General features: G+C 41.0%; 1 protein-coding gene and 1 non-coding gene across 14 annotated transcripts in view; one reads left to right on the top strand and one right to left on the bottom strand.

The window, feature by feature from the left end:
* LOC120958269 (ryanodine receptor) overlaps positions 1 to 20,775 on the bottom strand; it is a 41,811-nt gene extending 21,036 nt beyond the window's left edge. For 8 of the 13 annotated variants that reach the window (XM_040380944.2, XM_040380947.2, XM_040380953.2 and 5 more), the window contains exons 1-9: positions 20,536 to 20,774; positions 9,573 to 10,146; positions 7,691 to 7,894; positions 3,613 to 3,690; positions 3,159 to 3,347; positions 2,892 to 3,091; positions 2,304 to 2,828; positions 168 to 2,238; positions 19 to 99 (exon numbers count right to left, since the gene is read on the bottom strand). In XM_040380944.2, coding sequence (XP_040236878.2) covers positions 19 to 99; positions 168 to 2,238; positions 2,304 to 2,828; positions 2,892 to 3,091; positions 3,159 to 3,347; positions 3,613 to 3,690; positions 7,691 to 7,894; positions 9,573 to 9,626 — 3,402 coding nt within the window. In that variant the 5' untranslated portion in view covers positions 9,627 to 10,146; positions 20,536 to 20,774. Of the gene's footprint in view, positions 1 to 18; positions 100 to 167; positions 2,239 to 2,303; positions 2,829 to 2,891; positions 3,092 to 3,158; positions 3,348 to 3,612; positions 3,691 to 5,250; positions 5,266 to 7,690; positions 7,895 to 9,572; positions 10,147 to 20,535 lie in introns of all 13 variants that reach the window. The other 5 variants (XM_049608293.1, XM_040380948.2, XM_040380949.2 and 2 more) reach the window with 3 other exon arrangements.
* A 5,136-nt stretch (positions 20,776 to 25,911) lies between these two features.
* On the top strand, positions 25,912 to 25,983 carry Trnae-uuc (transfer RNA glutamic acid (anticodon UUC)). The gene has a single exon. It is a non-coding gene; the product is annotated as a tRNA-Glu (tRNA).
* The last annotated feature ends 79 nt before the right edge of the window (positions 25,984 to 26,062 follow it).

The raw sequence follows: 26,062 nt of genomic DNA, 5'->3' as shown, positions 1-26,062 counted from the left end.
TACTCTAGAGCCACTTACATTGTATCCATCGAATGCCCACGAGGCATCGTCACTTCCCAGCATCGTTCCGGGATTACAGTCAGCCCGAGCCCAACCAACCTGGAGGAAAAAGGGAAAAATGTGTGATAGAAGCGTGTTTTATCACGTCCATGTCAGTTCTCTCTTACCCTCATCGGACCGGCAGTAAGCACCTCAAACTCAAAGTACCACTTGCCAGAGGTGACCGCATACGTTCGTTCGACACGATACGTACGGTAGGCGGCAAACTTCTGACGCAACGCTTCCGCTGCCAGCGCTTCGTTGGCTTCACCGGTTGGCGGATCCAGATTGTAGCCGTAGATCAGCAGGGTGCGCACCGTTTCGGAAGCGGTATCGCGGTTCGCTTTCTTGATCGCTTCGTCCACCTTCGAGTACGGTACGAGATGCGGGCTACGCAGGTTCTCCGAGTCCTCGTTCAATCCGTACGTCCAGCCCTGCTGGATACGCTCCTTCGCCCACAGGTTGTGCGTGTTTTCGGCCAGCTGATCGACCAGCTCCTCCATCTTGGGCGTCAGCACGGCGGCACTCAGATCGAGCGGTGCCGGTTTGTATCCGTTGCCCTGCATGTACGGATCGTTTGGCAGGCGAATGGGACGAATGCGTGCCGGTGGCTTGTCCATCGAGATGTAGTATCCCAGCGCCAGGATGGTTTTGAGCGTCTGAACGGCGAGCTGACAGTCGTAGCGCTTTTCCGCCGCCGGCAGCTTCTCGAACGACGTCAGACATGGATGGATGCGGTACACATCGTCTCTCCGTTCACCCCACGTCCAGCCGGCTTCGATTTTGTTCAATGCCCACATTTCGTGGATGTTTTCCGCCAGCTTGTCCTTGATCGTTTCCACCGACGATGGCAATGTGACGATCGAGGTATCGACCGGTTTCGGCACGAACGCCGAATCGTCCTCCACCAACCATGGGCCGGCGAGCACGTTCTTGTTCAGATTACCGAAGTAAAAGCACGGATCCAGGCTAAGGTTTTGGTGTGGCATAAGGCACTGAACTAGCGGCGAAAAGCCGGGTGGTGGATTAAACTTCAGCCGTCCATTGTCACCGCCAAAGAGGAAGCGACAGCTTAGCTTGGACGAGCAGCTCATCACGGGGAAGAACATACCGTCCAGATTGAAGTCGGTGAAGCAACCCTGCACCGGTTCGCCGTTAAAGGTAAACCGAATCACCGGTACACTCAAATCGAGCGTACAGCCAATCACGTCCCCTTTCTTGATGAAAGGTTCCGTTACTTCCCTCGGCACTACGCAGGTGCGTCGTCCAGCGGACCAGAAGTACACACCGTCAAACCCGTACGAGAACAGATCATCACCGACACCGTTGCCGCCCCACTTTTCACCACCGCCCGGGTACGGCACGTACCCAGCCGTATTAGCCCAACCGATGCGCAGATGTGGCGTCATGTGCGTCATCTGCTCGATGTGATCCATCGTCACCTCGAAGTACCACTTCTGGTAGATGGCGGATCCTTCCACGCGCCCCACAAAAATGTTCGGCCGAATGCTGGCCACATGGTCGACGAGCCCGGTCTGCAGGAGCAGATTCTTTCCCGGCAGCAGAAAGTCGCAGATGTTGTTCTGCGACGAGCGCACCGCAACGCCGTTACCAACGCACAGCGAGCACAGCACGTCCAGTACCTTCGGGTCACGGCCGTGCTTCTCCAGCAGCGAAATGATCACCTTGATGTGCTCGTCGCGCATCATGTTCAGCGCTTCGGGCGAGTCAATAAGCACACAGTGCAACACATCCAGCATGCCGGAACCTTCGCTCGATGCCTGCGAACCAAGTCGCGAGAACAACCAGTTCAACCGGTTCGAGTTGGCAAATTGGGCACAGTTCGTGTGGTTTCCCTTGATGATGGCGGCAAGCAGCTGATACAGATAGCCGGAGATCATGTCCCAGCTCTGTCCGCTTTCGTCGCTCGCCAGGAACGACGCCAAAAAGCCCTGCGACGAGATGACGTTGATCTTGTCGATCGCTTCGAGGATCAGATTCAGTACGCCCTCCTCCTGGAACAGATCCTGCCGATTGCGCAGCGCACGCAGGCGGTTCTGCTTCTCCTCGTGTTCCATGTCGTCCTCGGGCTGGGCGAAGTAGTTGATCAGATCCTCCAGACACATAACCATCTCACCCAGGTTGACAGTCTGCAGGAAAATCGAGTGACGACGATTTTCTTGCAGCGTTTCAAGGCCACTGTGGATGGACAGATAGATAGCGGTTAGAAGCGATGCGGTCGTTAACTTTTTACGAGGTCTTACCTAATAAACTTGGTGAACAAGCTGCTACACTTGCGGATGACGCGAGCCGTGCGCGATTCCTCTTCCTGCGAACGCGAAAAGTCCAACCCATCGTCCATCTTGCCTTCCTCGTGCAGTATCGCCTGCTTTTCCTCCACCTTGCCGACGCCCTTCTTTTTCGTTTCGTAGCTCTTATAGCTGACCCACAGGCCCGACTCGTAGTGCTGCATGATCACGGTCGAGTCGCCGTACTTGATGATCGGGGCACCGATAATTTCCAAATCCTTGTCCTCCAGCACCACCTTCTGGTCGTCCTTCTCGAGGCGCAGCACAAAGGCCGTCTGCGAGGTGGTCGCTTGGTCGCGGCTCATCAGGATCAGTTCGTTGTTTTCGTTCACACCGAGATACCGGCCGGTGGTAAGATGGCGAATGCGCATCGGATGGGACCAGTTGATGAAGCCACCGGCCCACTTGGTGCGGGCCAGCTCGAGTCGCCACAGCGAGCGGGCCTGCGACATTACAGAACCGCCCTCGTACACGACAATGCTGTGTGTTGGGGAAAGAAGTGATGTTAGTGCTTTAGTTTACACTAAAGCTCATATTACTTACTTCTGACCCGAGTCCAAGCTCCAGGTACTCGGAATCGTTAAACATTCGTCACCGCCGTGGAAGAACCGAAGCACGTCGCCGCCGAACACGTAGCCCACATACTTCATGCGCGAGATACCGGTTCCGTACGGCTGCACGCTCCAGTGCGTCACATGGAAGCTAGCATTTACGATCGACAGATCGTTTTCTTTGGTCGTGTGCTATTAGGACAGCAGCGCAAAATAGTATCAGCAAGGACTCTTGTCTAGGTCGTACTAAAACACTTACCAGATATCGCTCGGTAGCGACGGACACCAGAATCAGATCGTCACCGACACGGACCTTCTCACCCTCCGAACGTTGCTTGCTGGCTGGGTGTACGGTCCACCAGCAGGCCTCACCTTGGCTGTGCTCCTGCAGACCGACGTCAAACGACAGCTTATCGTTGGAGGACGAAGTTGACAGACAGGCAAGATACTGCATGGCGAGGAACGATTGTAAATTAATAAATCAGATTTCTCGATTGAGTTCAAGGGCATGACAGTTGAGAGTTTAAAAATAACGGCAACCTAACAGGTTGCCAAAATTGCTCCTAACGTACAGGTGGTTGTTGGCATTGGACACCAATAAATTTTGTTCACTATAAGAGCTCTACCAGTGAGTAACTGCCAACAGACACGGAAGTGTCTTATACTGTGAAAGCCTAAGAAAAGCTGTAAAATGAACGAGTAGTTTTACTTACCATGTCACTGTTGTTGTGACGCAACAGGATAGCATTGCCGTAAAGCAGCGTACGATGACCGGATCCGGTACCCTTTCCCTGTCATTTTGTTTATGCGATACCGAAAAGTGTTATTGATTACAGAGAAGAAAACGAAAGTGGACAAAAGAAGGAAACAAAATTAATCAGGAAGAATGTACACGGTAAAGCAACGTTTTATTGGTTTAGAACGCCATTCGCCAAGACAAGAAAAGCAGCATTTTCATGGAGCTGCCATATCGGTGGTTATAATTTCAGTTGTAGTGGAGTTTTGTTCATTCAACAAGATGGGTTAATTATCATTCCATTCCAACGGCAAACGGGGTTTAAAACATCTCTATTCTACTGGGTCATTGGCGTCACTATTGTTCAATATTCGATGCTTGAGAAGTTTAGAAATATGTTGATAAAATAGATTATAATAAAACCTTTACAACGTTACTTTGGTGCTGTTAAATCGGTGGGACTATACCAACATGCGTAGTTGTTTTAACATACATGGAGTAGCTAAGATTTTACCAAACATGCATTTGATAGAGACTGTTTTATACAATGTTAATAGAAAATCAACCAGAGTTATATTCATTTTGTGAAGTAATCAGTAACGTTCAAATTAAATGTAATTCAAACGTTAAAATGAGGTAAATTTGTAGCCGCGGTATGGAACTTATGTAATTTCCAGTATATCATATTTTAATTATACAACTAATCGTAATGGTTTTTTAAGGTTATAGCTTTGGTTTCCCTACCATTAAGGACATAGAATCGATCGCATCTCTGCAATCAAATTCTGGAGACAAATACATGCTACGCACAGGAGGTGGTAAGCATGAACTAGTTCAGCTGGGGCAACTTCACATAGTATGTACAAGGGCAAGAGAGATTATAGTTTTGCTTCTCTTAGCGTTGCGAGTTCATTTTAACGGAAAGCACATTTCGCTCCCATTCAAAGGTGGAAAAAATGGAATAGTAAATAGTTCACAAGACAGAAAGGAAGAAAGTTCACAAGACAGAGAGATTCGGAATAAAGAAATGGTAGGTGTGATAAAGTTTAGAGAAAGGATGCAAAATTTAGAATTTAGAAGAAAAAAAAAAACATTTCGAATTGATTAGTATATGAACGGTAAATTTGGAATACAAAACATCTAGTAAAGGAATTGAAAACGAACAGCCAATTCATAATGGGAGCGTATGATGGAAGGGAAAATGAAATAGTGAAAATAGAGTATGAATCAAAAGGTAAAGTATGTGATGAAGTAAGAGTAAAGAAGTATAAGTGAAGGAAAACGACACGTTGTGTATGAAGAAAGAAGTGAGAGGTCAAAGACAAAGTGAAAGAAGAAGAAAAGAGAAGACAGAAATGGAAAGAAAAAGAAACATGAAACATGAAATGCCAGGCCGGGCGACGTAAAGGCACAGACACAGAAACAGGAACGTAACAGAGCAACAGTAAAGTAAAACACGTAACAATGAAAAAGAAAATCAAAGGAAAAAAACTCAAGGAGGGAAAGCTCTTTCGTTCGTTTTTGGTATGGTTCGGTTTCGGCGTTCCGAGATACAACGCTCGGAACGGGGAACAGGATGCAATCCCTCACATCGCTTAGTACGCTGCCAACTTACTACCGAATCGTTTCCCTGAAAGTAAATTAATTCGAAAAAATAGGTTCTGCATGAGAACGAGCTGCTGGTTTCTGGGACTGTTTAGTTTTTGATGGCGCCTGTTAGCCCTTTCAACCCTTTTATTTAGTAACTTTTCTTAGTCGTTTGTTTGGAGGTACGAGACAAAGGGTGGACACGGGTGAGTCGTGCGGGTTTTCATTGTCAGAAAATCTTATAATTTAATTGCCCATAAATCGCCTAGAACAACAAAACAAAACAAAAAATCGAGAAAAGACTTTATTCCTACTGAGGAAATTATAATGGGCAGAGAAAAATGAGGCTAACGCCAAGAGGTCATAGAGGAGAGGTGGAGAGAAAGATAGTCAGTGAGACTAGGGATAATTTTTATCGCATTAACGGACGGCTCGGAATTAGGTGGCATTAGGTGGTTGACGGCTGAGATACACCGGCACATTCATAAAATGGCCATAAATCATCCTCCATCGTGTTTCGGTTGGATTCTTCCATCACGCTTACATTTACGTTGGCTCACTTTCAAGTGTCCGCATAAAGGCAACCCCGAGCAGTAGGGAACGTAGAATGGATGCAAAAATAAAAATAGTAAAAAAACGGTAACAACGGAAGGAAATGGTTATGAATGGCTCCAGTGCTCAGGAGGAGGATTCATGGTGCTCCCTAGAGTATGTGTGCCGCTGCATATCGTCATGGCTTCACTTTCTCTATCGCTCTGCGAAATCGGTTCATCTCGAACGGAATGTGATTGAAAGCTTTCAGCATAGCTGGCTTTATTTCCTCCCGGCCCACCGCGAAGGCACTGCCTTCCCTTCATGCAAATTGTGCATTCACGTTTTACGACCACCTGGACGGCCATAAAGAGAATACAACCATCGCAACTGCTCACTGCTACTGCTGCTGGTATATCGTGGATCAATATTGAAACTGAAGGATGTATGCACGAGGACACGAGCAGCTAGAGACTCTCTAGTGGCAAGTCAATCGCAAGCGAATGAAAAAAGGCTGCTCGTGCCTTATCCCAACTTCGTTTTGGAAAACAGACTTGAGGAAAAAGCAAAAAATATACAACAACCTTCAAGATAAATTTACACATCGAAAGGGATGAAAAAGTAAAAAAAGAAAACAACGAAAACGAAAGACACAGCATATAAAAAACAGAAGAGCAAAAAGTAACAATGAACAATCAACAGCAAACATTCTACCTATCAAGAGAAGGAACAAAAAACAAAAGCTTCAAGTCGCCTGAAGTTTCACCGCAGGGATTGGCTCTGGGGTAGTATAGGACGAGATAAAACAAAGGATAGGGCAAGATAACAGGGAGAAACGGCGCCGTAAAATGTGCAAAAGAGGAGCAAACATTGGTACAAAAAGCAAAAACAAAAAAAACAAAAAACAAACCCAACATCAGCATGATCGATGGCGCCATCTAGCGGGATTTGGTTTCAGACGCATTTATGTGTGTATGTTTGTTGTTTTCCCCCCTAAAGGTCCTAAAATTAAGTGTACATGTGTGCCAGGAAAACCCTTTCGGTGTACCATCGAGGGAATTATTCAAGGGCGGCCACCTTGAAGTGTGTATGCGATGCAAATTGCCTGTGACGTGATGGGACACATCACATCACCCGGCGTGTAAGGCCAAGCGGAACAGGTGGCGCTGAATAATGTTTGGTGTGAATTATGCATATCAAACTCGACGGCAGTGGCAGCCACTAGGCTCGCTTACCGCTTTGGAATGTGGGGAAGAAAACTGCCACAAAAAAAAACCCAAATGCCCCAAAAGTGTCGCCACTTCGGTGTCCGACACGCCAGCCAAAATGGTAATGTTCTGCGAAAGGATGGTTTGCGAACTAATCGATAATTTATACTAAACTACTCCGCATCTCACCTACCAGTGCAGAGTCAGTGCAAAAACCAAATGGTGATGTTTTTGGTGTTTCAATGATGACTGGAACAAGACCATTACTGGTAGGGGAAAGTTGCTCGGGGACTACTAACTTCCGAAGTGGTGGTGTGTTTGTTTGTTTTTTGTGCGTGTGTATTTACTGTGCAAATTTACTTTTCTACTGCGATGTGCTTGGCGGAGAGATAAAAATCAAAACTTTCGTACGTGTGCTTGTGTGTGTATGTGCCAGGTGGAGCTGGTGGTGCAGTAGTAACGGAAGGGATGGTGAAGTGAGACAAGATTCAAACAGCTACTCAGAACACAAAACGATGGGCAAAAATAATAAAAAAGAAGGTAAGTAACGAGTGGAGCGAGAAATTGAACCACTCCCCTCTGCTGGTCTACCGTACCGTGGCCCACCGAGCGACCACGCAGATGGGCCGTGAACCCAGGAAGTTGACAGGTACGGGAAGTACGCTTGTACGTATGTGTATGGGAGTGTGTGTGTATTGGACGAGGAGAAGCTTGGATGGGGATACTTACGGTTTCCGAACCGGCGGCCGTGACGAGCTCCTGCAGCGCACGCACCGACAGCGCCTGCTCTATGACGAACACGCACTGCGATAGGTCCGGCGGGATGTTCTTGTCTGCGATGTTCTCCAGGAAGCAGTGCCGGTTGCCGAAACCTTCGGCCGCCAGACACACGCGTTCGCCGGTTGCCGTACAGGACAGGCAGACCATGTCTTCCTGTGTTGCGGAGTGCGGTGAGGAAGGAAGGAAGAAAGGACACATTTGAAGACGATTAGTTAAATTGATACCGCCCGCACTGATGAGGGTGAACCGATGATAATGCTGATGAGTTTACGGAAGCAATCCTTATGCTGCCTCCAACAGATTGTTAAAGAAGGTCTTCAGAAAGACCTTCTGTGTGGGAGGTTTTAAAAGAGGTCATATTTTCTGAAGTGGAGATAATTAGATGGATTTGCATGTGGATACAATATGCATTCATATCAGTCATTGAATTACTTGAAGGCTGCTAGAAAGCATATTGTGAAGATCATGGAAGGACTTCCTACAGGATGGCCTAAAATCTGAACAAACGGTTCGAGAGTTTGGTACATTACCATTAAATTAGTTATGCAGTAACAGTGTCAATAGAAGGTTAATGCTTAAGTTAAAGTGATCAGCAATACAGAAAATCATACATGATAGCCAGTTATATTTCCTGAGATGCAACGGCTATCATTAATTAAAGTTAGGAATTATCACCTTTAATCTTCAATTTCTTCCAAAAGCGTATGACGTTCATACCTACAACTCCAGAATCAACATTTGATTCAGTAAACAATATTAGTTGTTTGTAATTAATTCATATCCTCATCCATTATCCTAATAGCTTGCTTGCTCCAAAGTAGCGTGATACTTCTTGTGTAGCTTGGTTCACACGAGGTTTAAGTCAAGGACGGGGGAATTCTGTATCAATTATTTGATAAATATAGAGTAGCAATAGAAGTAATTGGTATGCTGTGAGTTTCAGGACCTTTATCAAATATCACTCAAGATGAATACAACATGGTAATAGTCAAACACATAAAATAAATAGTAACAAAACTCAATTTAGAATCGATTATCGACTTTCTGAATATTATAAATGTAACAAAAAGCCAGTAAACAAAATGTACTTGCTACTAAGGGAAAAATTAATTTAAACGATCAGGCAATTAAAATGTTAAGTATTCTAGACTTCTTGAGAATTGTTAGTTTTGATCTCATGTTTTGTTTTTATTTAAGTATCTCTTTTACTGCCTTTACTGCCTTTTTATTGTTTAGTTGCCTTAATACTTATAACTGTTGCACACATTTTTACCAAAAATAAATTATTACCATAAAAAACCTATTTCATCTTCATTATTGATCCTATTTTGTCAAAACGTATGAAATCTTAATTGATTTAGCCCTTTTTCCTTTTTTCCTACATCGTCTACTTGCTAAAAGGACAACCCTTGCAATTGGCAAGCAATTCAAGGAGTATGGCAAATGTTTGAACAGTTATTGCTGTGTAATGTGTTTGGTTTATGACCTCACTGGGGCTGAGAAAGCTTCACAAGTCGTCGGGACTGGGATGTTGGTGCGGTTCATGAATGTTTAATCGAACGCTTGTGCAGAGTAAAACGGTCTTAAGAGAACGCCCTGTACGGTGCGCAACCAATGTAGCCGATTGAGGGGTGTAAGGTAATAATAAAATTTTACGATATAACATCTTTGTTTGCTAATTAAACGATAGCAAAGTGTAATCAAACAGATCGTTTAATTCAATTAGAAAATTGCCACCCGGCAACGATTAACCCAGCACTGGCAAAAGGTGTGCTGGCCAGTACATTGGGAGAGCATATTTAAAGTGTAATTAGCAAGTTTGTCGACTTACCGTACGCAAGAATGAAACATCATCCTGCTCGGATCCTCCCTCTGCTTCAGCCATGTTGGTATACTACTACGGCTCTATTTTGGCAGATTTTGGATCCTTTCGCTGGGGCTTAAATGGGCAGTTTAGCTGCTCGGCTGCCACACGCCGTTTTCCTGATGGTTTCAGCAGCAGCAGCAGCTCGCTTTAATTCACTTTCACTGCGAACAGACCACTGTTTTTTATTTGTTTTATTTGGTTCGTTTCTGAAAAAAAGATTTACGCTTCCCTGTTGACGGCCTTTTCGTCCTTTTCTTGGAAAAAATCACTGTTTCGACACTTTCACTCTGGCACTTGGTTTCGCGTTTGCTTTCTCCGCCCTTAGAGCGCACGTTCACCGACGGCCATACTAATCCTAAGCGAGGGCTCGATTGCTTTGGTGGAAGCTGTTACTCGGTGCTGCTGACGGTGTTGAACAAACAAGGAGTCATATAGCATTCGCGTTAAAGGTGGTCCAGTTCGGGGGGGATGTGGTCGATTCGATTCGATCGTAGCGGCCTGTACAGTAGTAGCACGTCGTGAACGTCGTCGTGTGATCCTGCCAACGGGAGGGTAGAGGAACGAAATTCGTACAATTTATTGCAGACCAGCAAACAAACGGAGATGGGGAAAATGAAAGAAATTGGGTTATGGAGGAGGAAGAGTGAATGAGAAAAAGTTTTGCTATACGAATTAGGACACCAGCCACGATGCGGGTGAGTACGTTCGACTTCAGGCCAGGATGCTGGAAATAGAGAAAGAGCAAAGAGACACAAAAAAGAGTTAGTAAGTTGCTGTCTAAATCTTTCGAGGGAATTTATTTTCAGAACAGAGGGTAGTTTGTACTTCGAAAGGCAAAGATAAGGTTTGGTCTTAGTATGACTTCTACAATAGTTTCAATTAGCTGCTGTATCTGGACTAGGTTTATTCTATTGTATGCAGGATTTAAGGTCAGACGAAGATTAAATCAATAAGCCACAGAATACCAGTCATAGAATTCTAAACAGAATAGAACCAGCAAATCTTGTGGAGGGAAGGCGACTCTCCACTGACGAAGTTTGTTGTATAAATTTATTATCATTGGCCTGTATTCAAGGCCAGATTTGTTCACAACATCCGGCGCAGAATATATTTTCTAACGAGCGAAATTCAGCGCTGATTATTCTGATAAGTTTCATTATCAAGCATTCTTTAAACAGTGACAGTTGTTGTATCGATAAAGACTGACAAAATTTGATCTGTCAAAGTTGTATGTGATTATATATCAAGCAACTTTTTTAATGTTTTACAGATCAATCATTTCGAGCTATTTATTAATACATGAACTAGATAATAGGGCAAGGTAGGTAAAGACGGACACGTTAAGGGAAATGGTAAATATCTAAGGATATATAGGTGCAACGACGGATATAAATGTGCATACATGATCTTACACTCATGTTTTATCAGAAAATGTGTTAAAACTTTAAAGTTTCCATCGATTTTTACGTTTTTCTCATGAATGAAAAACATGTTTTTTTTTCGTGCAGTTTTGAAATGTTAGGGTAAGACGGACACCTGATATGGGAAAGATGGACACCATGAAGGCTAAGATGGACACCTTTAGAAAACGTTGGAAATTGAAGAGTTTTACAGTATTTTAACAAATTCTATCGCTTTCCACGTCCTGGTACGTTTATAAACCAATTCTTGGCCAATTGCAACGACGATTCATTCAGCAGTGAATTTAGGAATTGTAAGCACCGCTTCTAATAGAACGTAGAATGAACGTAGAAATGAACGTTGAAGGTATCTTTTTTTAATATCAGGCACTAACAGTGGAGGTTGCACCAGCTTACAGAACAACAATTTATAACTTCGCTTTAGGAAATTATTCCGCGGAAAGTCCGCGACCACAGCTTATTTGAGGGATTTGTTAATAGGTCCAGCTATTTCTTACATTGAAGATTGAACATTTTGATATCTGTAAACCCATAGAATCTCTCATCTATTCCTGAACGATTTGATGTCAGTACTTTATCTTTTTTTTATTAAACTTGTACAAGTCGTGACAAAATATTGGATTTCGCGAAGAACCTCATCAGCGTTGAGCGAGTAATATCATAACACATGACTGCTATTTTGACCAGTGTTTCATTTCTCGCTTATTTATTACCTTTTCTAGTTACGTAATGGTTTATATCTTCAAAATACCCTTATTTAAGGTGTTTGAAGAAATATATTCATCACCAATTGATATAAGAAGTAAAATAACTCAACAAATTCGGTGTCCATCTTTCCCTATGACAAAGTGTCCGTCTTTCCCGCTTTGGTGTCAGGATGTTTAAACCATCAGAATACAATATTTTTTAATTCTTTCATTCTCGTTCTTTCGCCAGTTTTTTGCTTAACAATCATGACACATGTTCATGTAATAAAACTTCCGAAAATATAAACAATGCAAGTTACAGAGCTTAAGACCCGCAGTAATCAAATTAGATCCACAAGGATGCACATGATTGAAAATTTATTTTGTTCGTGAATTTAACCAATTTTGCATATATTATGCCAAAAATGTTCTCAAATTTGTTGTTTTATTTTCATTTTTTATGCTACACTGTACAATTATTCGAAAATTACCTTTTTCATGCATTTATGAGAAGTGTCCATCTTACCCGCAGTGTCCGTCTTTACCTACCTTCCCCTAATAAACAATAACAATAATATTTTTGATTTGTTGTTCTATGTTGTTCTAGATGTTCTATGATCTTTAGTGAATAAAATATTTAGCATAATAAAGTATCATTAAGAAAATTATCTTTTTTAAATATTTGCAGGTATTTGATTTTCATATTATTACAATTAGAATGGCGTCTTCTACTTTATAAATGCAAGTTATAAAGAATGGCAAGAACTACTTTATAACTTGCATTTTGAGAACCCTTTCATTGTATGTGATGCAAATTAAAATATATTTTTTTGTAGTTTGTGCCTTTTTTCATGTATTGTTGGGCACAATGATTATGGTTATGGTCATTGTGAAGTTATGGTTATGGTTTCGACCGATACGTTTTCTTTCTTCATCTGGTAAATGCACTTAGTGATTATCTTTCTGTGATTGTGCCATTTTAGGACATCATGTTTTGATAGTTGTTGGATGTAACAAACATCATAACTGAGCACTCATGGAACTCTATACAACTCAACAGTAACCTCTATTTATTGAGGCACTTTCTTTCACATAACTCTGAGTGGATTGTCATATCAGGTCCCAAAAGGTGGTTTGTTGGGCACACATAAGTAATCCTCAGCAAATGTTATGCCTTCAGTAAATTGTTTCGTTTCGTATATCATTTTCAAGGAAGTGAGAGGCTTTGCGCTTTTAGATCATTTGTGCAAGGGTAATTCGTTAAGGGTAGTAGTTTAATACAAAACAAGTATCAAACTCTTGCAAAAAGATTGTATCATGTTTGTCCACATATCACCATTCCTAAATGATTCAGGTTTAGACTAATAAGGCTGCAATGAATGCCAGAGGTTGCAGTTCTAGTCTATGTTAAAATCTCAAAAGCTCAAAAGTAAATATAATAGATAATTAACCTATGGTTACTACTACTGACTGCGACTAGAAAACGTTACTGTTGGCTTTATGTTTCTCTACGCGATTAAAAAAAATCAAGGCAATAGAGATGAAAAATAAAATAAAATCATGTTTTAATGATTTATTTTACCGTTCTGTGTAATAAATATGCAGTTATTCCCACACTTCTATCACGATTTCACTCTTCATTTTTCTCTTCAACTTTTCGTTTAGGCACTTTTCCATTCAGCATGATTAGCATGTGATAACACATCAATATTTATTAACGGTCACGAGTGGTAACAAAAACTTTTACTTGAACGCAAATTCAATGAATACATAATTTAACTCACATAAGCAAACATATATACACACACGCACATATATTTATCTCCACACCTTTGTAAAGTGCAAATTGGCCCTTTAGTGTGGGCCTGCCGTTTCTATTCAGCCTGCATTTCATTAATGCATAGCACATTAATTTTATATCGCACTTGTAATCTACCAACCCCCAAACCTCTTCCAGCTCCAGCAAATCCCTTGTTGTGGTGGTATAAATTATCCGTCTATTTTTCGTTTGTCATGTGGTGCTGCTGCTGGCCATAACGAATTGCTTCGTACGCGGCGAAGCAACAGCTGTTTACGGTCAGCCCGCCAACGAACGATCGCATTAAAAATGGCCTACAAAATCCTTTCCGGCTGTTCTCTCTCTCTCTGTGGGTTGTTGTGGGTTTATGTGGTTCCAAAAAAGAAAAGGAAAAACCTTCTTTCTCATGCACATTAAAGCAAGCAACAGTTTTCCAGTTGCTAGAATTCGAAGCGAATTAGATTGCATGTATACCTCCTTCAATCGGTTTCGGTTTCGGGAGAAACGAAATTGTTAGCACCGGCTGGTGTGAACCTCCCCCACCCATTGCCAATTCAACGGAGGAACGATAGTTTAGGTAACCAAGCAGTAAGAAGAAAGAGAGCCTTTATTTTCCACCGAAAGTGATGCCAGAAGATGCTTACGTTCGTTTAACGGGCTGGAGCAGATACAGGGATGGCTCCCCCGTAAGTTGTGTGGTGGGTTGCGTTTCGACGCTCGAGCCCATAAAGACAGCATTGTCGGTCGTTTTCACGATAAAGATGGTTCGCTTTTGTTGGCAAGGATCCTAGCAAGACGAACCAAAGCAAATCGCTCGGGTGGGGTTAGGTTGTACCAGCGCGAAGAAGGTAAAGTGTTGATTTTTCGTACTTTGTTTCATCCTTCGCTTCGGTTCGGGCTATTTTATGGTTGGTGTATGGTATCCATTTTTTGTCAGAGCAGGTTTTGTGTACGAACCACTAGCAGCGCCGGTACAGATAAGGGTAAATATTTGCACATCGTGTGTCGTATTGAATGATGAACCTTTCGGGATGGCTTTGCAGTGTTTAAAGAATGGGAGAAAACCAGCAGGATTGCAGACGGCGCGGAATGTTGGTGAAATTGTATTTTAAACATTCAAACAGCGTAGAATGGATTTTGTGGTAAATTGCTTTTTTAAATTCATATGAACCCAGGGAGCTTTCATTCTTTTTTTAAATATTAAATCAATAATGCGGCTTACTAATACTGAAAAAAGAACAAGGTCAAGGTTACTGGTGACAATGTACCAAAGCTTGATTGCACTAACTTATCAAGATTTCAAGTATCCGCTCGCCTTTTCATTGCAATCAATCGTTTTTGTTTCGTGCATGCCGGCAGGTCGTAACGATTTTCATTTAAGATGTTGTTTGCTGTTTAGCATTTTACTCCCACGCGACGGGGAAGTTGCCGTTGGCAAACGGCACCCAGTCACGCAAGCCAGAAGCGCATCATGGATGCAGTGAAATTTTGGAGTGATTGCGAAATGTGAAATGTTGCGAAATGAAACAGAAAATGTGATCAGGAAGGATTTTTTTCTTCCCAGCGACAGTTAAATGGGGCAGACGGTTACATAAATGGACGGGCGTCATTTGAAGTAAGATCGACGAGGCTGTGGTCGTAAAATTGATCGACTAAATTTAGTCGATTGTGTAAATCAATTGCATCGATTATTGTGTAGTCTCGTTTATGTGGCTAAGCCACGGTACTATATGTTTGTGCCCGTTTGTGCGGTGTCAGCACTCTTCCGCAAGCAAGTAACAGACTCAACGAGCTAGAATCGATTTTATCCTCCGGCAGGCCGTGAAAGTTGTTCACGGAAAATCAAGAGATAAGACTCCATCGCCTAGCGAAGGTTGGCTCCACTCTCTCTAGCTGTGCCTCCTAATCGGATTATCTAGAAAATCGATGATGCTCCCGATGCTGGAACGTCAGCATCTCACGCTGGTATTACTTAGAGCTGAACATATCTCGTAACCGAGCAAAGCGAATGGGTTGTATCGCTGTGCAAGTCAACTGGAAAATCAAAGCAAAGTGTGAATGTAGATGCTTCTATTTAGCGTTGCAGTTTTACACTGATTGGATGCAATTGAATGTTTGTTATCAACGTTACAATTGAGCAAATAAGACACTTTGGAGATTTGGAGACTGATTAATTTAATTATAGCAAAATGATCAGTTTCACTTATTATAAATCAAGCCAAACTTCATACTTGATATGAGCAGCAAAAGACACATTTTTTCATTGAAATCAATTGCTTCGGGAAATGTTTGTTGTATTTGAACTAACTAATGTTGCGATGACATCTTGGCCCAAAGACACATTTTTTCATTTAAATCAATTGCTTCGGGAAATGTTTGTTATATTTGAACTAACTAATGTTGCAATGACATCATGGCCCAACACTTCGAATGTTGCTCTATGGCACATTTAAGAACGATTCTTTCAGCGCTTTCAGAAAGAGGAAACACGATGCCTGCGAAACTGTTTGATGTGGTCTCTTCAAAGGAGAGTGTCTGTCGTACGACAACAGAGTATTTAACTGCAGCTTAAAAGCTGCTGTGGCTTGACAACAAATGGTAACATTTAGACCAGATGCAGGTTACAATTTTTTGTGGTTTGTGTAGTTATTTTTCATCAAATTTGAATCCACTGTTGCAAACTATCAAGTAACCTTGAGTAGCTATCGATTATGTAAAATGTAGCCTATGTTTTGTTCATTTTAAGCTGCTCTTGGTCGTACTTTGACTTTCTCGTAGCTGACCTTGGTAAATACTTATCAGAGAGTTTATCTTTCCTTTTATTTGCAGCTACAATTGAGCATGAAAATAATAGCCCACAAAAGAACAAATGGAGTGTAGAAAGAAAACAAAACGGAAAAAATGTCTCCTTCGTTTAATGATTAAGCATCGGCAGCAAACGGGCACCCGAATCAACATCTTTAACGAAACGGGGAGTTTCCCTTTTATTTCACAGTCGAGTCAACATTCTCACGAAATGGAAGCAATTAGTGCGTCGTGTCTTGTGCCTTTCATTAGTTCCGTCGCCTGGCAACAAGCTAACGAGGAGAATTTGATAAAATTCGAGTGCCTCCAGGGAGGTAATTCTTACGTGATCGGATAGCTCGTGAAAGTGAAATTGGGAACGGATGAAGGTCGCAAATAAATATACTCAACTAGCTGGAGTGTCGCTTTTGTTTGAATTTGTTTGATGTTTTATACTTTGTATGGTGAAAAATGGTTCGTTTAATTGAATTTCAATAATGTAAGCAAATAATAATGTGCTTTGAAAGCAAATGATGTAAACCCATTTTCATTGAATTACATAGGTACAGTACTGAAGATGTTTAATCATTATTGGTATATTACCACCTTTGCATGCGGAATTAATTATTCTGCTCGATTAAAAAACGCTAAAATTATTACTTCTGTATAAAAATGTTCGTATTACCAATATTTTATTTAAGCTTTATAACTACGTTTATAAACGTGTAAATGAAAAATGTAAAGCGTGCAGTTCTCTCCGAACTTACAAAATATGGCAATCTTTCAGTGAATGGCAAAAGAAACTCATTGTGCTTTTGGAAAGGCCAACTTTGCAGCATAGTAGAGTAAATATGTGAAATTGTTTCTATGATCCTTAACACATGCTCTCTTCTGAATAGATATAATGCTGCAAAGTTCACCCACTTCAAGTCCCAAAACAAACATTCTGGGCAGCACTATGTGAATGAAAACAATCACCGCATAAGTGTCGTCTGGTGCAATTAATTATTATTCTCTAGCACGAAACGATGTCGAGAATGGTTGCAGGTGGAACTAGACGCAAACGGTACGCAGTCATGATCTACATAATGAACGGCGTCAAATTCTAATGCAAGGCGCTCTTTCCATGCTGCAGATGATGCCGGGTCTTGACCATCCAGACATGGCAGAAATTTAAGTAATGCAGAACCACACAATGCAATGGTTTTGCTCGGTATGTGGAAGTTTTGTTCTTTGAGATACAGTTCAAATTAAATGTCTGGTGAAAATCAATTAACTTAAAAAAAGAAACGAATTAAAGAATGCTTTGATGGAATTGTTTGATTTTTTTGCTTTATAACTGTTTAAAATATGAAGCAATGTGTCTCGGCTATTTCTTATGAAAATAAGAAACACTGCTAAAAATACTACTAAATTCTAAATCCACTGCTAATTTGTGCTAACAGGCAAGCAAGAGAAGCAAGTAATTTCAAAACATGACTGTTTCGAGGCATTAATAATACACGCTGCGATTAGTTCATCGCTACTTAAATACGAATAACCCATTCTGCATCAGTGCTAGTGAAAGCCAGCAGCACATACCGCTATTAGTATATAGACCACACACGAATTCATCGTGATGATCATATGTTGAGAGTGAAGATCTTGAGTTCAATGTTAAAAATAGCTCATCTTTGTGTGTGCCATCGCTGAGGAAAATTGTACATCCGGGCAATGTTGGGAACGAGTGACAATGAACTGATTTTCACTATTAACCGGCAGCTATCCTAGAATGCTTCAAACACCATAAATTAATGGTTTGTACAAAGTGAACATTGCACAACATTATGAAATCAGATAGTTTTGCTCTTTTTACTTCCTATCAACCTGACGTTGTTTACACAGAACCAAAAAGTGCCAGTAAAAATTACAAACGAGCTTGGAATGTAGCCAAACTGGTGGTCAAAAAGTATGAATGAGTCCTACGAATGGATGAATAGCTTTTGGCAAGTTTCTACGAGTTTTAAGTGATGTTACATGATTCATAAGAGTAAAAGGCACAAATGTTGGTTTTATTGTACAAATAAAGAGAACTTTAGCTTCAACATTTAAATTGAAGCATTACACGTATTAAATTACTTCTTATGTTTTTTGGCGGAATGTACAGCAATGTTATTTAGAAAAATTAGTGCTATAACAATGGATAAATTATCCTCGTAGTGCTCGCATCATGAAAAGTATCAAAGGTATGAATTTTTCAATTTGATTTGTCTAGTGATCTCAGACTGATCCAGACATTGATATTCATATTTTAATATGTAAATGTTTCTTCCGATACAAACATAAGTACGGCGGGCTTTATGCTGTTCCGTGGTACTAATGAGAAGACCTTTGAGTAGGAGAAAGGTGCCGTTTAGAACAGATTCAATTCTCAAAGGCAGCTGCTCCCCTGAACTAATAATTTTACACAACGTAATTTTTCTAAAATAGTCAAAAAATATATTCTTCTTCTTCTTCTTTGGCACAACAACCGCTGTCGGGCCTGCCAGCACTTACTAGTGAAGTGAGCTTGGCTTTCAGTGACTTATTGTTACAATAGCAGGATAGTCAGTCCTACGTATAGGGGCACGGTCTATTCGGTGCTTGAACCCATGACGGGCATATTGTTAAGTCGTACGAGTTGATGACTGTACCACCAGACCGGCACCATATAATATATTAATTGATATTAATGTCAAACAATTGTAGCTGCGCGAAGAACGCACAAACGTCATGATTTTAACATCCAAAGGTTTTCTATAGTATCAGTTAAAAGAACAATCCTAATGCTACGACAACCATATGTCTGCTATTATAATTTAATATAAAAATCTTAAATCTACCTTAAGTCCACCATAAATTAAATGACACTTACCAAATCAAAGTGATGTATGTAAAGGGTGGTTAAGCTAAGAAGACATTTAACCTAGTAGTCAGCATCCCTTTCTGAAGACGATCGTTTTGTTTCTTTCCTGTTTATATGCTACACTGTCAATTAAGATGCTCTGACGATGTGCACGGTTAAAATTTTCTTTCACCTCTTGTCATCGCAACGTACTCAATTTTTCTCACTTTTTCGTATGTTTTCATCACATTGTAATTACTACCAAACAACCACTGGTACACTTGTTGCTGTTGCAATACTACTTAAAACGGGTGGTTTCTGCCCTTGGCAAGGGACGGTACATACAAACACAGTCACAATGCACGCACGACGCACATGCTCACATGTTTTCACGTGCCGTGCACGCATATCTCGTACGAAAATAAACTCATTTGCTCTCCTCTAGCGGCTGCTAACGCAGTGGAAACGGGCCGAGACAGATTGCCTCGTCTAGAAACCAGCGCATCCTAGATGCCGGCAAAGCGTAAGAAGAGATCTGCAAGCGCACGCGCATCTTAAACCTGTGCAAGAACCGCTCTAAACACTCACACATATACACACACGATTATGCCATATACACACACACTGTGATGCACACTAGGAAAAAACGGGGTTTTGTTGGCTAACTTTGACCCGGCTCGACCGGGCCAGGACGTGCTGTTTCGGATTCGGCTGGCACTACTGGTTGTTGTTGTTGCTGTTGCTGCTGCGGTTGTTTCTGTATTTTTCTCTGCGCTTCCCAGCCACTGTCACTGACTATTACCACTCGTGCTGGCTCTCGGACGGCGGAAAGAGCAAGAAAACATAAAAAAGTGGACGGTCGCCCGTTCACTCGAGAGGAGGTATTTAAAAATAAAACTTTTCACTTGCCACTTTTCGGTTGGCCATATCTTCTTATTTTTCTTATTTTTGCACTGTACGGGATTTCTTAGGCGAGCCGTATTATATTTTCACAGAAAACCCCTGGGCGAACAAAATTTTATCCGGGCTCATCCGGAAGCAGCAAGATCAACACATTGAGGTCGTAATGTAAAATTAATTCAAATCTGGGACGATTTATTCGCGATTGACTTAACTTCAACGCACACAAGGTACACACTTTACTTCGATTATCTAATCGTGTTTCATACAACATTCGTTTTTTTCTAATCTAGCATACACTACACAATGGTCGCTTAGGTTTTTCACACTCGCACGTCAGCCAGGTCAGGGGTGCTACACCTCTGTACGATCATATACACTGGAGCACACTGGACGCGTTATGAAACAGACGTCAAAAACCGTAATCCACGGCCCGGTTTTTGGTGATGGGGGGAGGGTGTTTTGGAGAACTAACCTGTGCCACACTTCCGCACGATATCCCCGGGGGGCCTGAAGCAGCGCACACACGGGCACACAGATTATGGGGCAATGCTTTGCGCACCCTCTGGCGCAACGTACGGACGGACGGAAGTTGTACTCGCTGGCGTGTTCACTCTTCCACGGCTCGACTACGAATGGGTGCGTTCCTTGGGGTCGATATTTTAAGATCGAACGAGCGCACCGCGAGCCAGCGAACTCGGGACGACCCGCGCACTCCGTACGGCGAGAGTACTGCGGACCAAAAATATCACCCAGCCACGGTCAGTCCCCGGGGTGAGCGCTGCTGGCTGGCTGACCGGTCGGCTCGGGTGATCCTTTCGGGAGGTGCAGGGATGGGAGTACGTGTGTAATACAAAGCAAGGAGTGGGAACGAATGCGTTTTTTTCTGCCTCTTTGGTCCGTTGGTTATGAACCCGAGCTTGGGACGTGTATGTCTTTTTTGAAAATATTTAACCGTTTAATTTTTTCAATGAGCAGCGAGCGGCCGCAAATTCTTCCTCAATCATACGGTGTGTTTGAAGTACGGTACAGGTTGCGTGGAATCTTGTTATTGGTAAAGAAGGTTGTGAAATTCAAGCAATTTAGATGGAGCGTAATGGGCAACGATCGTGTTCTTCGGTAGATTTACTGTACTGGTAGAGCAAATCACTTGTCAGTATTGAAGATTCGTGCGGAATCTGCCGAGCAACACGAAGTTTGACTAAAAGAATCCCACAAGGTCACACTCATTTTGGATGTCCGCTACTAATTTTTTACGTTTCCATGGATTTTTAGGAAACCATCATCGTTGATAGAATGTTTGAAGATGTTTCAGATGTTACTAATTTAGTTTTAAATGTCAATTTTCTATTCTTAGTGTTTAAACTGAAAAGTGGAGTAGAATGTAAACATGTTTCTCAGAAATGTTTGAACTTCAAAATGTATAGAAAAGACTCGACCCTTAGATCATAATTTTCCATATCCAATCGTAATTGTTAAAAGTTGATCATTGAAATAGATTTTAAAACCTGTCTTTTAGTTTGAAATTACAAGAGATAAGATACAAGATACAAGATTGTATTGCACCTAGTTACTATTAAGATAATATTTAAGATAACGTCGATTTTCTTTGAAATATTATAATCCATTATATTGGTAACTAAAATCAATGCTAACAATGTTCAGGATGTTTTAGGTGGACCTCGACATGGTGTTGCTTTGCTTTCAAATAAAAAAAAAGTTTAGTGAATAAAAGATCTAACTCATTACTAATTATAAAAGCCAATTCTTCTTACAGCAATCGTAGTCTGTATAAGCATGCCCTAACTACAATGGAATTTATAATCTATGACTTTAACGGCTAAATTACAATATTGACTATCCATCGAGTTTGTCATTAGGTCGTGGTATTTAAATCCACAAAAAAATAGTTTATGAACTAATTGATACACATTTGATTTCATAAATACCGATTGAAAATAAGATTTATTAATCAACCTAATTATTGTCCAGTCTCGTAGTACAGTCGTCAACTCGTACGACTTAACAACATGCCCGTCATGGGTTCAATCCCCAAATAGACCGCGCCGCCATACGTAGGACTGACTATCCTACTATGGGGGGGGGGTGGGGGGGGGGGGGAATCAATAAGACACTGAAAGCCAAGTCCACAAGTGGGTACAGGCAGGCCTTGACCGACATCGGTTGTTGAGCCAAAGAAGAAGAATTATTGTAATTAAACTTGTTAATAAGGCACAAATAAATGAAAATGATGTACATACACAATCTATCACAGAACCAAACATTGAAAAATCAAAGAGAAAAACAAATTCTATCTGGTATAAATGAATAAAAGGAAAAAAATATCAATTTTTGATAAATACTTTAATAATGAACGAGAAAATTGATGATTTGAATAACGAAATTTGTTCAACGTGCTCATTCCTCAACCTTGCTCATACCAGTCTTATTACTGGGTTTCACTAGACGTATGTGTCTAACCGACACAAAATAATCAGGCATACGGTGGGATGATGTCGAGCAAATTGAAAGCTTCGCATGAGCCGGTGTGCTATAAATTTATTATTCAAAAACTGTTGTACTTAATGTAAGGATAAGTTTATTAATTCCATGAAATGTATTTCCTAGAGTTTTATTTTTCATTCTTTTGTATTTTTTTAAATATAGTGTGTAAATTTTAAAATAATGATTTTTTATTATTATTTTGTGACAATGTAATGCTTCTTGTTTAATTTTTTTTTACGTGTTTATGCATTCACATTTTTTTATATTGCTTACAAAAGGATGCATTGTGATGCATTGGTTTTAACTCTGTTTTTCTTTTTTCATTAATTTCATTTGAAATTTTTGATTTTCGTTGATAATATTTAAACAATTTTATACAAGATTGTTTCATACAACTTTCAACTGACGAAGACAAGAATATTAATGTGTTGAATTTGAGAAGCACCGAAAATAAATTTGTAACTTTATTAACCTTGCCACGTTTCAATATTTGTCGAAACCGATTTTATTTTCATTCCCACCGAACGTTGGTAAGCAGTTTAGCAGCAGCAGAAATCCGTTTTTGTTCTATTTTGATGAATCACTGCACTACTTCCACTACCATCACTACCCCGCCCCGACACTTTTACCGACGGTACAGAAAACAGTGGACAGCGGAAAGCAAATTTTCAACAATCATTTTTCACCTTGAAAAAAAAAAAACAAAATCAACAAGAACACATACTCGTCGTGTTGTTACTTTACCGCAGAGGAGTGACAAAAGAAGAGAACCGTGGGATAAGATCGAGCGAGACCGACCGATTCGTGAGCTAATTTTATGTATGCGCGCGAAAAAGTTTCACGCACAAACGCACCCATTCCTTGCGTGCACTGTAATAATCGACAAGCACGGGACCCTCTAACGGAGCATTATGCGCAAAGGAATGTAGCATACACACAAAGGGGAAATGTTTGTAAATTAACTGTATGTTTTTTTGGAAGGGAACTAGTAAGTTTGTATTATGTTACAAGCGTTGTTGATATTGCCATACACGAGTTGAAAGTTTGACAAATAATTCACTAGAACTAATTAAAACACACGCACTTTTTCTACAGTTCTGACACTGTAATCGAAGAAGCAACGCGTCACAACTTTATGCTAAATTTATTGCCTTGGGAAAATATATAAAAGCACGCACAAACACACACGTACGTCAGTTGCAACGAACGGGCGCTAACTGCACTACTTAACACGTTGAACTCAACAGAGCCCGGAAGTGCTGGAATGGGTTTGAATAATTGATACACCTAACGTTCGATGAGCTTGAATATAGCAATAACAAAGAAAAAAAACACATACACTACCAACCTCCGTACCGTTGCTCCCCGTGCGGGAGATTTGCAAAAGGCTCCCGTTTGTTTTTTTGTTCTTCGCAACGGAGCACTCAGGACGAACGGAAATGTGTGGCCTTCGGTGGCCTTGTTTCGATCTCGACTGTTGCAGTGCTCGAGAAAAGTGCTGAGCCAAACATACGCGCGTATCCAGATTGCGGGTATCTGATGGGCAGGGTTGGATTGAAAGCTACGAGGCTAGAGTAGTTTGTTAATATGTGTAGTAAATTAAGAAATGTAGATTGTTAAATTTTCAAATAGAAGTGAAACTATTGAAACTATTTCTAACTATTTTAAATGTTCATTTTCGAAAAAAAAAATAATATTACAACAACAATAATGCACCCCCATTTGTTTCTCTCCTTGTGATTAACGGGGAAAAACAGAGGAAAATATTCAGCAACTCAAATTTGTTCCCTTCAGCGCCACTACTACTACCGCAAATCGTTTTTAGCGTGTTTGTGTGCGTGTATGGCATAGTTCGGGCATTTCGAGCAGTTCCCGAAGCTAGCCATCGCCTACTCTCCTTCGTCTCACGCTCGTCTTAGCTAACAATTTGTCGCTGTTACTGCAGGATTCAACCATAACAAATGCTTCCCACGTCCACCAGCACGCATCACCTGCCGTGCGCTCATACGCAGCCACTGAAAATACTTTCCGACAGCTGGATTGCGGTTTGGTCGGACAGCATGCGCAACAGCTCACGACGGGTTTGCTGCCTTCGGCTAGCCGGCACAGTACCACACCCATACAAGCAACAGGCACAGAGACAGGCACACACTGTGCAGCATTTTCCAATGGCTATCTCTATCGTTCTTGGTGGCGAACAAAGATGTAACATTTGTTGATTAGACTTTTTGACAGGTTTGCTGCCGCAATTTACCCGCGCTAATGCTTGAATTCTTTTTATACACGCAGTCTATTTGACTAGTAGTTGTGTGTATCGTGCTGTGAGCGTTTACAAATACGAAGCAACAACCAGCGACGTTGCTTAGAGACGGAGCTGTGTACTGCTACTGCTGCTCGATGGTGAGTGAAGCATTACTTTCCGCATTAGGATGCCCCGGACTGATTGATCAGCTGTTGGGATGAATGATGGGAAAAGGGGAGTAGGGAGAATTTATTTTTAATTTCAAGCTACAATCTTGCCACGAGCGACCGTTCTGGTGCAACTAAAATGATTGTTTACAAGGCATTTTGTGCATTACGTTTAGCTGCTTTCAAGCAATTTTTTGCGTTTTAGTTTTTTACTAATTCGGAATTTATTGAAACTGATTGTTTTTCAACAATCTGGGCATCAATTTATTTATTCAATTCTAAGATATCGCTATAATGGAAATTATATCATTTTTTAAAATATACTGTTATGACTATATTGTTTTTTTTAAAATGGTTAATCCTGTCAAATATTTGGAACAATTTGCAAAGAACAGCAACAGATACTGTCACATTATTTAACTATTTGTACAAATAACCAGGCTTCTCCATTTTGTCATTAATTTCGTCTCTAGAACATTTTGAACGAATGACCAGGCTTCTCCATCGTTTGCGTTAAATACATTCTGTTGGGATAAATTGACTCAACAACAGTTTGTAATCTATGAATGATTGTTAGAGGACGAGCATATTGGGTGCTTTTCATATTTAGTGCAATTGAGCACATTGATTTACATGAGCTTTTTTGTTGAAGATATAATGTATAATTTATTCAGACAGCTAGTAAAATGATGATTCTATATGAATTACAGGGCAATATGTCTACCATTTGAGAAATAATTATTTTACTGAATTATATATCATCGTGCATTATTTTCATAACTGGCTCATGACAGAATTTAACTCAAAAAAATTAGTTGTTTGGAAAAAAATTAGTAAACTAACTATATACGTCACCTGTGAAAAGACGGAATGTATGCAATCTGAAAAGACAATCATGATTTTATTAAGTTTATATCTAACTGGCAAACAACACATCTCCCATATGGTCTAGTGGCTAGGATATCTGGCTTTCACCCAGAAGGCCCGGGTTCGATTCCCGGTATGGGAAAAACTTTTTTGCAGTTTCATTTTACATTCAGTGTAATAATGATTCATTTTGTACGAAATGTTTTTTTTATGGTCATCAA

Source organism: Anopheles coluzzii, chromosome 3 (genome assembly GCF_943734685.1).
Source record: "Anopheles coluzzii chromosome 3, AcolN3, whole genome shotgun sequence".
In the NCBI taxonomy this organism is placed as follows: domain Eukaryota; kingdom Metazoa; phylum Arthropoda; class Insecta; order Diptera; family Culicidae; genus Anopheles; species Anopheles coluzzii.
Note: the sequence above shows the minus strand (reverse complement) of the source record. Positions and strands in the feature narration are given on the sequence as shown.